At 38.4% G+C, this 16,038-nt stretch overlaps 2 protein-coding genes across 2 annotated transcripts; one reads left to right on the forward strand and one right to left on the reverse strand.

Annotated features, from left to right (window-relative positions):
• The first annotated feature begins 921 nt into the window (after positions 1–921).
• smim22 (small integral membrane protein 22) lies at positions 922–6,401 on the forward strand. Its single transcript, XM_067570665.1, has 4 exons — positions 922–1,108; positions 2,805–2,942; positions 4,687–4,757; positions 5,998–6,401. The coding sequence occupies exons 2-4, from the start codon at positions 2,813–2,815 to the stop codon at positions 6,052–6,054; spliced, it is 258 nt and encodes an 85-aa protein (XP_067426766.1). The 5' UTR covers positions 922–1,108; positions 2,805–2,812; the 3' UTR covers positions 6,055–6,401.
• An 850-nt stretch (positions 6,402–7,251) lies between these two features.
• rogdi (rogdi atypical leucine zipper) lies at positions 7,252–15,793 on the reverse strand. The gene is made up of 11 exons (XM_067570312.1): positions 15,355–15,793; positions 12,888–12,959; positions 11,885–11,967; positions 11,658–11,712; positions 11,486–11,566; positions 10,927–11,022; positions 10,718–10,816; positions 10,433–10,546; positions 10,304–10,353; positions 9,030–9,156; positions 7,252–8,784 (listed from the first exon to the last, which is right to left on the reverse strand). Exons 1-11 carry the CDS (start codon positions 15,427–15,429, stop codon positions 8,743–8,745), a joined length of 894 nt encoding a protein of 297 aa, XP_067426413.1. The 5' UTR covers positions 15,430–15,793; the 3' UTR covers positions 7,252–8,742.
• Between the last annotated feature and the right edge of the window lie 245 nt (positions 15,794–16,038).

Consider the following 16,038-nt stretch of genomic DNA (forward strand, 5'->3'; position numbering starts at 1 on the left):
TACAAGAATAGATGTAGGATTTGTTTTTTGTCATTGAGGTCAGTCAAATAACATGATTCAAAGTGCTCAAAATTATTAGACAATATGTCAAAATAAAAAGTCTACATTTTGACTGATTTAATTCTGACTTAATTCATTTGACAACATACTATATTGCAATTTCATCTTAAGTACAAAAATATGAAATAGTATACCATCAGTAGCTATTTCTATTTTTATGATGACACATTTTTCATCTTTTTTTCCTCTTTTCGTGGCCGAAATGAACTTTCATACAAAGTTTCATGAAAACATGACATTACAGACATTCGGACTCCTGCGTCCTTTCCATCAGTCTGCATTCATTTTATGATAACTGAGCTGAAAATCAAATAACAATACCAGAGGACTGTTTGTTTTTAACGAGGAAACGAGGCACACAGAGTCCAATCAGTGAGTCAGCGTCAGCAGGTGAGTCAAGAGACTCTTCTCATTTCTCTACTCTGCGCCTCCTTGTCCCCTCTCTCCTCTGTCCTCCTCCCTGTGACCCAGAAATCCATTTCATTGTGTCACGTTTAAGGATGTCTCAATTCCCAAAATGCATCTGGAGGACAGAGGAGCGAGGAGAGAGGAGGCTTGTTGGAGGAGCTACGCGCAAGGATACACAGGTGTTTCATTTGCGGAAGTCTTGCGGAAGTGTGTGTGTTAATTAAAATATAACAGTGTATGACATCCGTACATTCTTATCACATTATGCCACTTTTTTATTTGAATTAAAAGTAAATATATAAGTTGTCATGAACACTTTTATGCTCATATGACAGAGATCATAAAATACAGTGATAGGCTGTAACAAAACAACGGACAGGTGATGCAGCTGTGACGCACGTCATATTTAATTGACATGACAGCTCTGAAGCAAGGATGTCTTATTTTGTTAAACGCCTGTTGCCTCCTCTCTGCTCATTTCGCTTCCTTGACTCCTCCGCTCCCATCTCAGGTGGAGAGGAAGAGGCGAGGAGAGGAGGTGAGGGAAGGAATCAAGGATGTAGTTACAAACAAATGAGAAGAGGGAGGTAGACCTTCGTACCCGGAAAGAAAAAGATTAAATCGAGCGACTCATTTACAGGTAAGCAACCAGCTGTCCTGAATAATGACAAAATAACACATTGTATTGTTAATTGAACGAATAAGTTTCGATTTATTGTACATTGAAATGTTATTCGTTTTGTCGTGTTTAAAAAGTTGAGAGTGAATGAAAGCTGATAGTGATTATATACTGATGATGTCTAATGATTCCGCCTGGTTACCACTCAACACCACATCTGTTGTACTGATTTGTTTGGGAAGTAGCAAAATACATCAGGTGTCGCTATAAAAATGTGTTTTGTGTGTATTGTGTTGTACAGTATATCAGTCAAGATACTGTATGTCACACTATGCAAAACATATTCGGGAAACGCAGGTAGCAACAGTTTCTAAATCAATTAATTACAGTTTCACAATCTGTTGAGAAAATTGAGCTTTCAGTTCCAGAGTTATTTCACATAATGTTAAACATGTATGTATGTCAGATATCAGTGTTCATGTTTGTAGTAGATAACTTTCACCAAGCAGCTTCTTGATATAGATGAAATCTGTAGGAACATGTGGCAAAGGACCAGGATAGAAAGCTGTAGCCACACCATAATAGTTCATTTAAGATTTTGTTTTGATTTCCCAAATTTATATTCACATATTTATATCCACATCATATGCCTGTACATTTCACACACCAACAAACAAAACTCATTTCATCCTGAATCCTAAAAAACACAATTAAAACTGTTTTATTTGAGCATGTGACATATAAAACTTTTCAATCTTGAATTATTTAGTTTGATCGAGGTTACATACAATCTTTAGTTTTTAGTTACTTATGTTTAGTTACTTATTGTGTCATGCCCAGCTCACACATGGACTTACTGCATAAGACCAAAAAAAATACTGTTTCAGGTGTGAAAGATTTGTCAAACATGAAAAGAACTTGGAGAAAATATCATGTTGCAAACAAAGAATTTTGACCCTTCTGTGATGATTTTTATAATCAACCATCCAGAAGAAGTCATCAGAAAAGAAGGATGTTTTACTAAAAAGGTGGAGCTCTTCTATCACCATATAAAGAGCAATAAGCTCACAAGTACATAACTTTTTTCTGACCTAAATCACATCACAAACACAGTATTTTCTCTTCCGGGAGACCAGTGAACCTGTTTCTACAGCTGATTGTAATGTACCTAAAGTTGTGAATGTACCCTTTTAGGTATATTCTGTCTATACTGCAGTTATTCTCAGTGGACAATATGTTTGTAATTTAAATTTATACCAAACATCAGAACATCTTTAGCATTGTTACTTATTTTTATCCTCTCACACTACTTTATTAATGTTCAAATCATAATGTTTAAAGTCTGAGATTTTATATTCTATGTACTCCTCAAATGGTTTAAAATTGTGTTCATTCATTTTTCTACTATAGAGCTTTTGTCTGTATTCAAATATTAATACAATTTTGGGCCATTGAAGGTCTAGATACCACTATAATATGCGGCCCATAGTATAATATATTCTGTATATTATTTTGTATTCAAACATTTACATTGACTTTTTCTATAATGTGCCATAAAGTCTGCAGTCTTTCAGTCCAACCCAACACTGTGCCTGCTCTGTGAGGTGCTGCTGTGGTGTATGAATGAAATGAAACTATGCACTCTCAGATGGCACTGAACTGTGAACTGTAACACATCCTCCTCCGTGTGTGTGTGTGTGTGTGTTCCTGAGAGCAGACAGAGCGATGGATCAGAGAAACATCCAGCAGGAGTTTAAGGATCAGTTTCAAGATGTGGTCTCCAGACTGCAGTCCAAGCACTTCTTCCAGTCTGACTGGGACATCGCCTCTTTTGCAATCTTCTTCATCTTCATCGGTGAGTGAAGCTGAAGGGGATGGATAACGCAGGCATAGACAGATGCTCTTTTTCATTTAACACACACATTAAGTTAAAAAGTACCATTAAGCAACAGAAAATGCAATTTAACGTTCCCCACTACCCTTTTAGCCACCCCTCCATCATCCGTCATCCTCCATCCCTGATCAGCAATTCACAGTATTCCAAAAATATAGACTTATCCAACATAGTCAGTGATTTCCACTGGATCAACATCCTGTTAACAATTCAAGATGCAAATGTTAACATTGAGCTGAGTTAATGTCTAACTTCATTATCTGACATTTAGAGTCATGTTATTCAGCCTCTGTGGGCTCATAAAAGTTTCTGTCAACTGAAATGGAGGAGTTTCTATGAAACATGTTGCTGGTCAAACATCAATGAGCTCTTGGATCAGGGGACAACCCAGAGGTTTCCCATCATGCACCAAGGTCTTGCAGTCAGTTAGCTCCTGGCTCTGAAAACTGCAGCTGCCCTGATGTCAGTGTGGCGCCACAACAAGTTGGGATCAAGTCAGATAGAAATCAGTGTGCATGCAGTGTGCACTGATCACTGGTGATCAATTCTGTGCAGGCCTGACTCATCTCAAACAAGCTGATTAGGGGATAAAGGTTAAGAGTTCTCCACTGATTTAGCATTACACTCCTACAATGTTGTCAGACTCACAATGACACGGAAGAATCATTTTATTTTCATGTGTTTCATCCTAACCCATTTACATCACCCATCCCATACACATATTCAACATTCTGGCATGTAAACCCACCAACAACACATTAACATCATCCAAACATAAACAGCCCATACCCACCGCTCCAAGAGATATCCAACGATGGAATATAACAGTTAAACAGCTAATGGACAGTTTTCAAAAAATTATCAAATTGAATGCAGCAGAACCAGAGATATTGTCCCTTTTTATTCCACACATTATTCTTCCTTGTTGAAACATGGTGCCCTACTTTACTATGGTTAAGCTTTGGTTAAGCCCACTAGTGCAGCATGAGGTCACTGCAGAGGAAGCACTGTTCTTGGTTGTAGCAGTTTAGGTCCCCCTGCCTTTAAGGGAACACCAGACACCTCCTGCATTCCTACATTTTCTGACACTGTTAGAATTTTGACTCAGGCTAACTTTAGTCTCTAAAGCTCTCACAGTATCTCACAGGGAGACCTAGGACTGATGACCAGAGATTTCAGCATGTTTCTCTTATGATTGACAACTTTTGTCTGGGGCAGGCTAAGACTGATTCAAGACTAAGTCTCAGGTCGACAGGTCTGCACAGATACATCAACAAGCAGATATTTTCTGTATCTGCTTGATTCTATCCATCTATTTTCAGCACACACTTTATGCTCTGCAGGATTGTCTATCTCAGCGCACACAGTAGACCATCCAGTGGGTCTGGTTTCTCATAGAAATTGAATACTATACTTGTAGTTCATTCCCTTTAGACATGTATCATAGTATCATAGACGTTCTTATCTATAATGCTAACTGCCTACAGTTTGCTAAAAGACTGCATGCTAGAGCTGTCTACTGTAGACGTACATTTGATTTTGGTTCCTATCAAATGGACCAGACTCTTGAAAAAAAGTAGTCCTTAGTATCTGCTAAACAACCCTGAAGGTTTCATTAATCTGGTTTCAATGCACAGTTGGAGCTTGTTGTGATGGTCTGGCTTCAGATGTAGGACACTCACTGCTGTGCTGTGTGTTGTGGCAGGTATGGTTCTGCTGATGGTCATCCTGGTCCTCATCCGCTGCTGCTGCTGCTGTTGCTGTGATGAGGGCAAAGTAAAAACACACACAAACACACACACACACACACACACACACACACACACACACACACACACACACGCACGCACACACACGCACACAAAAGAGAGATAGAACTGGAGATAAATGCACACCTGCTGGCTGGCTGGCAGACAAAAAGGAAGAACAAGAAAGCTGCAAAGTCATAACTCCAATGCTATCTTTAATTTCAGTTTCAGCACATTGCTTTCTTCAGGATTAAGTCCATCAGTCACCTGACTGACATTTATACTGATTAAGACTCAGTTGTAGAAAGTAACAAAGCACGTTTACTCAACTACAGTACTATTTGAGGTACTTAAGTATTTCCATTTCATGTCACTTTATAATTCTACTCCACTACAACTCAGAGGGAAATATATTTACTGCACTATTTTACAGATTTTGTATAAAAACATATAATCAGTTTATAAAACATGAAGCACTATTAAAGATTAAACTACTCACTATAAATAAAGTATTTCAAATTAGCTCTGGGTCAATAATATAACATATAATTATATCATAGAGTATTTTTAATAGGCTACTTTAAGTAGATTTTGCTTATAATATTTTTACTTAAGTGAAATTTGCAATTCAGGACTTTTACTTATAAAGGAGTATGTTTATATTGGAGTAAAGGAATGCTAGGACAAGTGTTTTAAACCAGAGCTCTCAGAACAAACCCATAAGGACACAGAAAAAGGCTGTGACTGAAATCAATCCTTATATACTATATAATGCACTACATTCACACTCCGTGTGTAAATGTATCCCCTACATAGTGCCCTAAAAAATTCCAACAATGTATTTGGAAATGTACTGTTCACCATAGAGTCAACTATTGAGTGTCTATTATATAGTGGATGAGTGAGCTATATGGGAGTGATTTAAGAAAGAAAATACAACCCAAGTCACAATCATATATACAGTACCAGTCAAAAGTTTGGACACACTTTCTCATTCAAGTGAATGGGAAAGTGTGTCCAAACTTTTGACTGGCACTGTATATAATGTGAGTGTCACATGCATGCAAAAATGATTAAAACAGTGACAAAATAAAGAAAGTTTGCTACCATTGTCTATTAAGTAAGTATATAAAAGGTCCACACAGAAAATGTTTGAGTATAAGCCATCAACTGGATTTAAACCCACAAAGAAAAAGCAGCTTAGGTCATTTAGGATTTATGTATTATGGTTATTGAAATAAAATGATTTCTTTATGTTTCCTCATCAGCCTCGAAAACGGAAGGTTGGAGCGGCGAACCATGCTTTCGAGACTGAACTACACTGATGAAGTATTGTTACTGCGGTTAATGAAGCTAGAAGCAGAGTCTCATAGTCTGACTCCTGTGCCAAAGCAGAAACTTTTATTTTACTGTCAGCTGTCTGTCAATGAATAGTCTACTTGCACATAGAATGATTTTTTCGCTGACAAGCTCTTTGCTACACTGCTATGTGATCTTGTTGACTGTCACTGCTATGTGGGATTACTTGGATACCACAGAGGAGTAGGAAACCAGCTATGATCACCCTGAGCTGACTGTTTTTAGATTTGAATGTCACTTCCTCTTACTATGTTTGTTTAAAGGATTCATTTCATTTTGAATGTTTTACTTAGTAATAAAAATATAAACTTTGCTCTTTGTTTGTGTAGTGGTTTATGCTATCACATCATGTCAGGTTCATTTTGAAAGTGCTTTTCCTAGCAAACAGGAAATTTGTAGAGGACAAAGTACACAAAAACATATGAGGGCGTAATCATAAAGCAGGAGATGGAGCTTTTAACTGCCTGTGAATGTCTGTGTTGTTGTCCTGGGAGCCTTTATTGTACTTTAATTAAGTCAAAGGACTTGTACTAAACAGAAAGAAAACACTGGTCAAAATCAAATGGGGAAGGCTGATATATTCTGACTTTAAGTGCCTAGTATGGGTCATGCTCCACACTAGATCCTACATTTCCCAAAATGCAAACCAGCAGTGTTTTTCATTAGACCATCCCTGCTTGGTCAATGGACAGGTATTTCAGACTCCAGCGGATTGAAAGATAATTAATCAGCAACTATTTTGATAACTGATTAATCGTTAAAGCCATTTTCAAGCAAAAAATATCAACTGTTCACTGGTTCCTGCATCTCAATGAGCAACTTAATGACATCATCTTAGGCTTTAGGTAATTGTGATGGACATTTTTCACTATTTTCTGACATTTTATAGACCAAACAATTAATCAATTTAATGAAAATTATCCTTTGTTGCAGAACTTATTACAATCACAGGCATTATTGTCACTGACTCTTAAAGAAATGAAAAATAACTCAATTGTTTTAATAACAGTAGAAGTATTGACGATAATACCAATTCTGATATCAGTAATAATAATAATAATAATAACAGTTGTAACCAATAATAGTAGCACTCCACATCCACTAATAGTAATCATAATCACCTCTACCACAATGATAGCAGATGTCAGAAGGCACAGACAGGATGTTGTTTAGAATATTTTTATTGCACAGATATCAGATAAATAATTTCCACATTTTATATGATAGGCAGCTCTTCAAAATAGATTAACACTTACTGGAATTAAGTCATTTGTTCATGATTAGATTAGTGTTTGGTTCACAGGGAATCAACAACATACGTTCAAAAACATGTAAATAAATAAAAACATAGCAGACACAACTAGTAGCTTATCATTTAACATCGTTTTCATGTAGTAACAAACAGGGAATGTATGTCTCCAAGTCCTTTCCACCAAAAACAAAAACACTGTCACAGACATGTTTTTAACCCATAAAGACCACAGTGGGAAATATTTTCACACTACTTCTGCATCCCCTCGCAGGACTGATATTTTCATGCATTTATGTTTGTATTCCCTTATAAAGCTTTTTGCACTCCCACACAGTGCCCTCTGTAATAACTTTATGTTTCCATACATTATACTGTCCAACACTCAGCGCTAATTATTGATCAAACTATTTCATTCCATTTTTAACTCAGCCTAAAGTATATTGACCTGCTGCTGGTTAATAATCAATAAGAGTTTCTAAAAGAAGTGAGTAGTGGTTCTCCACCTTTTAAAGTACTGTAACCCTTGTGATGAGCTAACTTGTGTCAGGAAGCCCTTCCCTGAGGGAAACTACTGGCATCCCACCTCCACCTGCACATCTGTGACTCCACCTGTACAGACCATGACCTGACACTGCACTCACCTCATATAAGTGAATATATAAAATAAATGCACAGATTAAAGCACCTGAAAACTTGTTGGGTTTTTTTTTGAGTAAATGTGCAACAATCAAAGTTGAAGTTGTGCATCAGCAAACAACCCCTCCACTGTCATCACTTTTCGGTTCAAATGTTGCCAAATCCTGATCCTGTTACATGGAAGTTATTCCAACTGAGCCCCACTAACTTCCTTATAGTAAGAAGCTGACTGAGAAAACAGGTTTGGAGGGTCTTTAAAGTCTGTGAGGAAGAATGGAGGACTAGTGAGGGAATGCAAAAACTTTAAAAAGGACTGTGTGAGGGAACAAAGAAATATTACAGAAAAAAAAACCTCCCACTCTGATCCCTTAGGGACTGCATCGTTTTCCAACCCTGAGTGCACAAATTAGTGTTTCACAACAAGACAGTTCAGATGATGATGAGAACTTTGGTATAAAAACCAGATAAATACTCAATAAATTGCGTGAACGTAACAAAAAAATAATTCTAATAAATCAACAAAAGTCACATACATTCATTGATGAGTTCAAATCAGTGCTGTGAGATGCAATACACACAAATCAAAGCTAACACAACTGGGAATGGCAAACATGGATACCTGTCGGGGTTTGATTGGCTCCTTCAGCTGATCATGCAACACTTGACTGAATGACTGGATGATAAATATATAAAAAAATAAAAGCATTCCCACGATGTCCCTTACACTTGTGTGGTTTGTTTGGGTCTGAAGGTCTCTGGAGGTGGATTAGAAAGGTCTGTAGTTCCAGAAACTGGAGAAGACAGATATCTGCAGGGACAGGAGGAGAGAGGGGCTAAGTCAAGTTAGTTAGTTAGAGTAGTTAGTTAAAGCAGTCCCTCTATCTATATAATTGATTCAAAATCATAGAAGGTAAGAACAGTGATGTTTATGTTAAAAGATTTTCCCCCCTTCTCTATTGTTAGATACAAATATTGATTACTGCAGCTTTAAGAAGTCATGTCACTTTACATGAGAATGTATTTAACATGTCATCCTCCAGTAGAGATACCAACCTTGTCCTTGAGCTGCTGACAGAGCTGCAGGGAGATGGTGAAGAACACCAGCGTATCATTAAGCCAAGGTACCACACACTCCACCTTGTGAACATGGCTCACCTCGAAGCGGTTGTTGTTGAGCTCACTGTGGAGGAAGTGTTCACAGCAAACAGCACAGAGAGATTAAGGAGATTTTTAAGATACACTTGCTGAATGTGGGACTGTGCCTGAACAGTCCCGGAATCTCAAAATTCCTTTTTATAATTCAGAGTTTCTCAATTTAAGCCTTATCTGCAATGTTAGTAAAGAATCTACCCCGCCTACTACTGCAAGTACATGGTACTTCTACAGTTTTACTTCTAGTTGTAATCCGTAACATTTTCATTATATCAAATCCAGTTTTTGATCATATTTATTATCGCTATTCAATTATTTACATTTTGTAATGACCTTTTATTACAGTAGTTTGCATTGCTGGTGGAGTCCGCCATTACTGCCAACCTACAACATGAGTTTGTTTGGCTGCACATGAAACAGATACAGCAGTCCCTCTTCTGTTGTGTTTCTGACAGAGTAGCTGCTGCAACATTAAACCACACTTGCAGTTACCATCAATGACCACAGGTGTCACCAAATCCACCAGGACTGAAGTCATAAGGATTGTAACTTGAAGCTGAATTCTGAATGCAAGATGGTGGTTTGCACTTAGTGGGACCAATATTTGTTTTTCAGCAGGACAACGACCGAAAACACACCTCCAGGTGATGTAAGAGCTATTTTATACTGTATATCTGACTCATTCTACTGCACACACTGGATCTACCTGGATCTACCTGTATCTAGGCACTTGCTACTGTTTGCACATCTGGGTGGATGCTAAACTGCTACCTACTGCATGCAATGACAATAAAGATGAATCTGATCTATTCTAATAATGTAGTATAACTTTTACTGTTGTATACATAGTTATTGGATGTATTATTCCTTTTCATCTGGTAATGCATATGCAAAGAAAGAAAGAAAGAAAGAAAAGAAAGATAGAGAAAGAGAAAGGAAGAAAGAAAGAAGGAAAGAAAATAATAGAAAGAACAAAAGAAAGAAAGAAAAGAATAGAGAGAAAGAAAGAAAGATAGAAAAAGAGAAAGGAAGAAAGAAAGAGAATGGAAGAAAGGAAGAGAGAAAGAAAGAAAAAGAAATATATAGAGAGATAGAAAAAGAGAAAGAAAGAAAAAGAAAGACAGAAAGAAAGACAGAAAGAAGAAGAAGACTGGAGGACAGACAGGTGAACTTACAACATGGCTCCAGGGTTGTGCAGCACTGAGCTTCCAGCTGGTTTGAAATTCTATCAGGATGAGAGAGAGAACATTAGAACATCAGTCACATGACTCTGTGTACAGTGTTGCACAGTCACACCTTCTAACCTTGGTGGTGTTGGGAGGCAGCACGTGAAGCTGGTAGACCGTCAGACACAGTTTGCTTAAATTGATGTAAAAATTCACCATCACATCCCCGGGCATGGGAGGAGTGAACATTTTCTGATGATGGACAAACAGACAGAAAGTTAGAAAGTGAATATGGAATAACATCAAGAGGCTTCATGCTACATCACGTGACAGTTTGACTTCCTGTAGTTTAATTCTCTAATATGAGTATCTCCAGCCTCAGTTGGGCTCTAGTGTGTTTCTAATGTGTGTATCAGCCTGTACCATCAGGCCACTGGTAGCCAGCTCAGGCAGCGTCATGGAGGCCGGGGTGGTGAGGCGGTTCCGCGCTCGTGTCAGCTGGAGCATCACTGCGTCCATCAGCTGCAGCACCGACAGAAACAGGAGGTTAATATCACCGACACGGTGCACCACTGCGACCTCGCATACCGACAGAAACAGTGTGTTGTTGCCGTGAGTGAGGAGGGACACACCTTGTTCACCTCAGCCCCTGTCTTGAAGTGGTAGCTCTCATCATGGCTGTTCAGCAGCTGGAGAGCCTGGTTCACATGGTTCCTGGCATCCTGGATCTGATGGAGGAGCAGAGATGAACGAGGGAGTTTAGTATTAAAAGGACTTGTCTGCTTTATTACAGCTTGGATCTTATTTTCAAAGGTTTGTCATGAGTTATGACAAATTACAACCTGTCTGATCATCTGACTGCTCATGTTTCTTGACCTGTTGGAGTTTGTTTTGGCAAATGTCACTGTAGAAAACAGAATGCATGAAATATCTACATACACAAAGCTACATTTTACATTTATAGCTAACATAACAGAGTATGTAGCAACGTTCTCTGACCTGTTCTCACATCATGTATGTCTGCTTCATTCTCTCATAGCAACTCCTGAATTTTGCCTTTTGCATGTAAGTGTAGTCTGTGGACAACTTTGTGATTCTTGGCTATAAATAAACCTTTCTTGACAGACTGTCTCACTTTTGTTTTTCAGTTTTCTGGTAGAAGTACACACACACACACACACACACACACACCTGCTGCAGTTTCCATTGCTTGTCCTCCCTGAACTGAAAGTGCAGCACTTGGCTGCTCTTCGCAACCTTCAGGTTTATGTCCTGTTAAGAAAAGCAAAACATAAACAAGGACTGTGGCTGTCTTCTCCATATGTGAAAATGGAAAACTCATTTCCCTCTCTGACAAACTTACAGCCTGAGTCAGAGCCTCTCCCTGCAGAGTCAGCACTCCCTTCACTTGATCCATGCTGCAAAACAACATATTTTTTTATTTCAACATCATACCAGAGGAATAAGTGACCAACCCATCCAGTATGTCAGCATATTCCAAATCATCTACCACAGAGCATCTGGCAGCCTCTTCCTCCACAGGAAGTGATTGCTAAAATATTTGTACATCATGCACAGATGGACTATTACGTTGAGCTGCCGAGGATGAAGTTTTCCTGTTTGAGCTGACTCTCCAGGCCTGGCGTCGGCATGGAGAAACGTCTAGATGCCTCCTGTTGACAACAGCAGAGCAAAAAGTGACTTACTATTAATCACATTGAGTTGACGCTGTAGACACCTTCATTTCAGACAGGGACCAGCAATTCTATAGACCTTCTGATGAATGTTTCTGATCTATAAGTCTACTTCTGGTCCTAATGATATTCCATTACACCTAAGGCCAGCTGATAATGCAACATTGTCATTTATCTACTTATCACTGGTATCATAAGTTGTTGAAATGATCATATTGTTATTCTCCTCTCATATTTCTGTGACTGTCACATGACATCACGGAGTGCTTTAGAAAGATGTTATTTAGCATCCAACTTCATGTCAAAGCATTCCCTCTTTATTTCTGTCACAGTGCAGAGCTGCTCTGATGATGTTAGCAGGATTCATATTTACTAATTGTTTCGGGTTTCCTACTGTCACTCCTAAATGTTTGTTTTCTGGTGTCTGAAAGCAGGACTTGAAGCTGTGCTGTGTTTTCACTCTTCAGGAACTTTTTGTGAATGAAACTCTCCCACAAACGGAGAGGAACATGGAGCCTTATATGGACATTTTAGGGGCGTTGATTATGCTAATGATCACATCTCACTAACAAGCACCTCCTCATGAACAGGTGACATTCATCAGACTGAAATAAGCGATTTACAACAAGTTCAGGCAGTTAAGATAGTTTTTTGAATTTCAAATATCTCCCAACACTAAATACAGCTTTACTTTTGAAGGAAAACATATTTTAATGCATGATGTAACTATATATAAAACCTTGCTCTTTTTCATGTTAGCCATTTGCCTGATGAAGACTGTTCTCAGTCCAATAAAGTTGTTGTGAACTAACTAGTTGTGTGTGCTGACACTGCTCCTGACCTTAATATAACACAGGATACGCAGAGATCTACCACTCCCTCAGCCTAACAACTTTTACCTTGAGGACATCCTGGAGTTGCTTCAGGACAGAATGTACTTCTTCTTTAAGCAGCCAGTTGAACTCCTCCTCCTAGCAAAAAAAGAACATGATTACTATAAACAAACAGTAAATGGGTCATGACAATACAAAGCTACATCATATATAACTATACTGCACATATATGCTTTCTGCAATAGATGACTTCTTCTCCCTCTGTCTCTCTACCCAGCAGACTCTCAGTATTTTCCACATTGTGTGTTTCACAGTGTGAATTTCTCTGGTTCGTGTGGTTCACAAAGGTGATCAAGGCAAGTCTTGCACTGAACAGTCTGTACCGGCTTGTTAGCCAGAGCTGTCTAACTAGAAACATCATTTAAATACAACTGCTTGCACATAATCTAAAATATTAAGATTGTATTATTTGTTGATTTTAATGTGCTTTATGATTTTAATAGTCTTCATCTGTCAATCAAGACAAACAGATGCAGTTATGTTGCTTCTCTCTGAATGAACAGACAACCAATCACACAACTGCCTCTGAACCTGTTACACTGACATGAAAGCAAACATTGGAACATTTTAACATTTTAAAATTAAAAAATGGTCCACTCTGCTGAGTTTCCCAAATTAATTAGATTATTTCATTATTTCATGGTTATATATTTTATTTGTTTTTGTCCATATCATTATTTATTTCATAATGTCTTAAATAGTATTCAATATTGAACTCTTTGCGTCTCAACTGAGATCATTTGAAAAGGTGAAACACACTTTAGAGATCTCTGCTGTGCTTGAATTGATGTGAAATGTTCAGATTGCATAGAATGTATTCTGAAAATGTCTGTGGGTCCAGATTTCATGTTGTTTAATAGTTTTATTAGGTGCAGCACCTCCGGAAATTATGGAAAATTATTTGGAATATTTAGAATAAATTCTTTAAAGATAATTACAAGAAACTAGAGACATAAGGGAAGCCCATGTACAGACAGACAGAAAGAATTAGTGGAGCAAATTAAAAGTACAGAGAAAATCACTAATATCTGAGGTAGTATTGAATATTTGAAACAAGATGGACTAAATGGCTGTGCTATGTTAAGTGTAGACAAAGCATGAATTGAATGTGTACAGGAATATGTGTATTAATAAGTTTAGATATGCATATTCTCAGATTCGTATGCGTGTGTACAGTATGTATAAGTACATATTAAGTATTTCTCTCCTGTCTTTGCTGATGAATTACTGGACTTCACTGTATCAACAACACATCTACTCAGTTTTTCTTCTTTTTCTTTTTGCAGTTCTACTGTATTAGAATTATTAATATTTGATGATTAGAGCTCAAAAATATATAAAAAGGAGTACTGGAAAACAGCATTTTTCCAGCCTACTGATTATAAGTCATATGATCTTTTGATCACTGGTAAGCATTTATCCATGGCACATTCTGATGTTTTTGATGTCTTAATGGGGTTTTCAGTCATTCCAGATAAGCACTGCTTTTCATTTGATCATTTACAGTCTAAAAATACCATTCAGTGGAGGAATGTCCTGTTTACTTTTGGTATAGTTGAAATATGCTTCATGTTGTGTGTGTTGTGCTAACAAGCAAATACTGGCTCGTTGAATAGAGAAGAGAATAATTAACTTTTACGTGAAGGCTTACTGAGAACTGAGTTAGTCATCAGTAACATGTTGAGCATTCATGACAACTTTCATGGTCACAACATGCTCAGTTTAGAGAACGTTTCACAGTTTTTCAAGTGTGTCTTAAAACAACAATCAGGAGCCCAAATGAAACATTGAAACATGTTTTTCTTGCTGTAATCATTCCTCCTGTTCATACTGACCATTAGAAGATCCCTTCATGATGCACTTACAATGGAAGTGATGGGGGACAAAATCCACAGTCCTCTGTGTCAGATATCCACTTGATATGACTAACTCAGACTGCTGAAGCCTCACATAAGCTTCACATTAACTTTTAAATGACTGTGTGGACACACTGTGGATTTTGGCCTCCATCACTTACATTGAAGCACATTTGAAGGATCTTTTAACAGTCAGTTGACTTCCATTCATTGTGGACAGTCTAACCCAAACCTTAGCCATCAGGACATCAGAAATGACGTTTTGCCTCATTAGGACCGGACTTTGTAGTCCATGAGGATTACTGGTCCTGACAAGCTCGGTGTTTATACCGGAAAAGGTCCCATTGAGGTAACTAACAAACACACACACACACACACACACACACACACACACACACACACACACACACACACCTACACACTCTCAGGCCCATTGATAACATGATAACACACCGCCTGTGGCGGCGCGAGCCCTGTTGCAGCAACACAAGCGTCACAAAGCCACATGAGTGACGTCCAGCTACACTCTGTAAATATATCCGTTTCAAAATGTCAACACGTTATATAAACAGTCAGTAAATGAGCTGCAGACACACAGCAGAGCAGCAGCAGCTCACCAGCACGGCTCTCTCCACTTGGCTGGCAGCGGACATCTTGGGCAGTTCAGACAGAGATCTCTGCGGGTTCAGCATTTTGTGCAGAAAACTGAAGCAAAGCCTCGATGAACCTTTAAAGCAGCGTCAGTCTCCCTGTGATGGAGGTGTCCAACTACCTACTAGCTTAGCGGAGGATCTGATGCCTTCAAGAACTGTAGGAAATAACGGAAGCGCTCGTGTGAACGAACCAACCCAATGTAAAAGAGGATGATGAGACGAGCTGCTGACATGCAAACTGAACGGGACCGGAGCATAGAAGCCGCAAGTGGTGTATTTTCAGGTTTATATGGTTTAATATTTCATTTGAATTGTTTATACTTCACATGCAGTTTCTCCTCTTCAATCTGCATCTGAGTCATAACGCAGGCGTGTCCGGTCTGTTGTCTCAAAACAAACAACAACAAAACAATATATGTATGCTGATGGTTCAATTTTGTCTTTAATTCCAACCGTAGTGAGAGTATGGATTCTAATCTTTACGAGAATCACCTGAATGCAGCATTAAACTGGTCACACGTTCACTATTAGTGACCCCGCCCACTGCCCCTGCGCACAGCGTCACGCAGACATGTGGTTCTGCGCAGCCTGCGAGGAGTTAGTTTGTTCAGTGAATCACGTCTCAGCTGTGTGACGTGTAGTTAACGC

Source organism: Thunnus thynnus, chromosome 17 (assembly GCF_963924715.1).
Source record: "Thunnus thynnus chromosome 17, fThuThy2.1, whole genome shotgun sequence".
Lineage (NCBI taxonomy): Eukaryota > Metazoa > Chordata > Actinopteri > Scombriformes > Scombridae > Thunnus > Thunnus thynnus.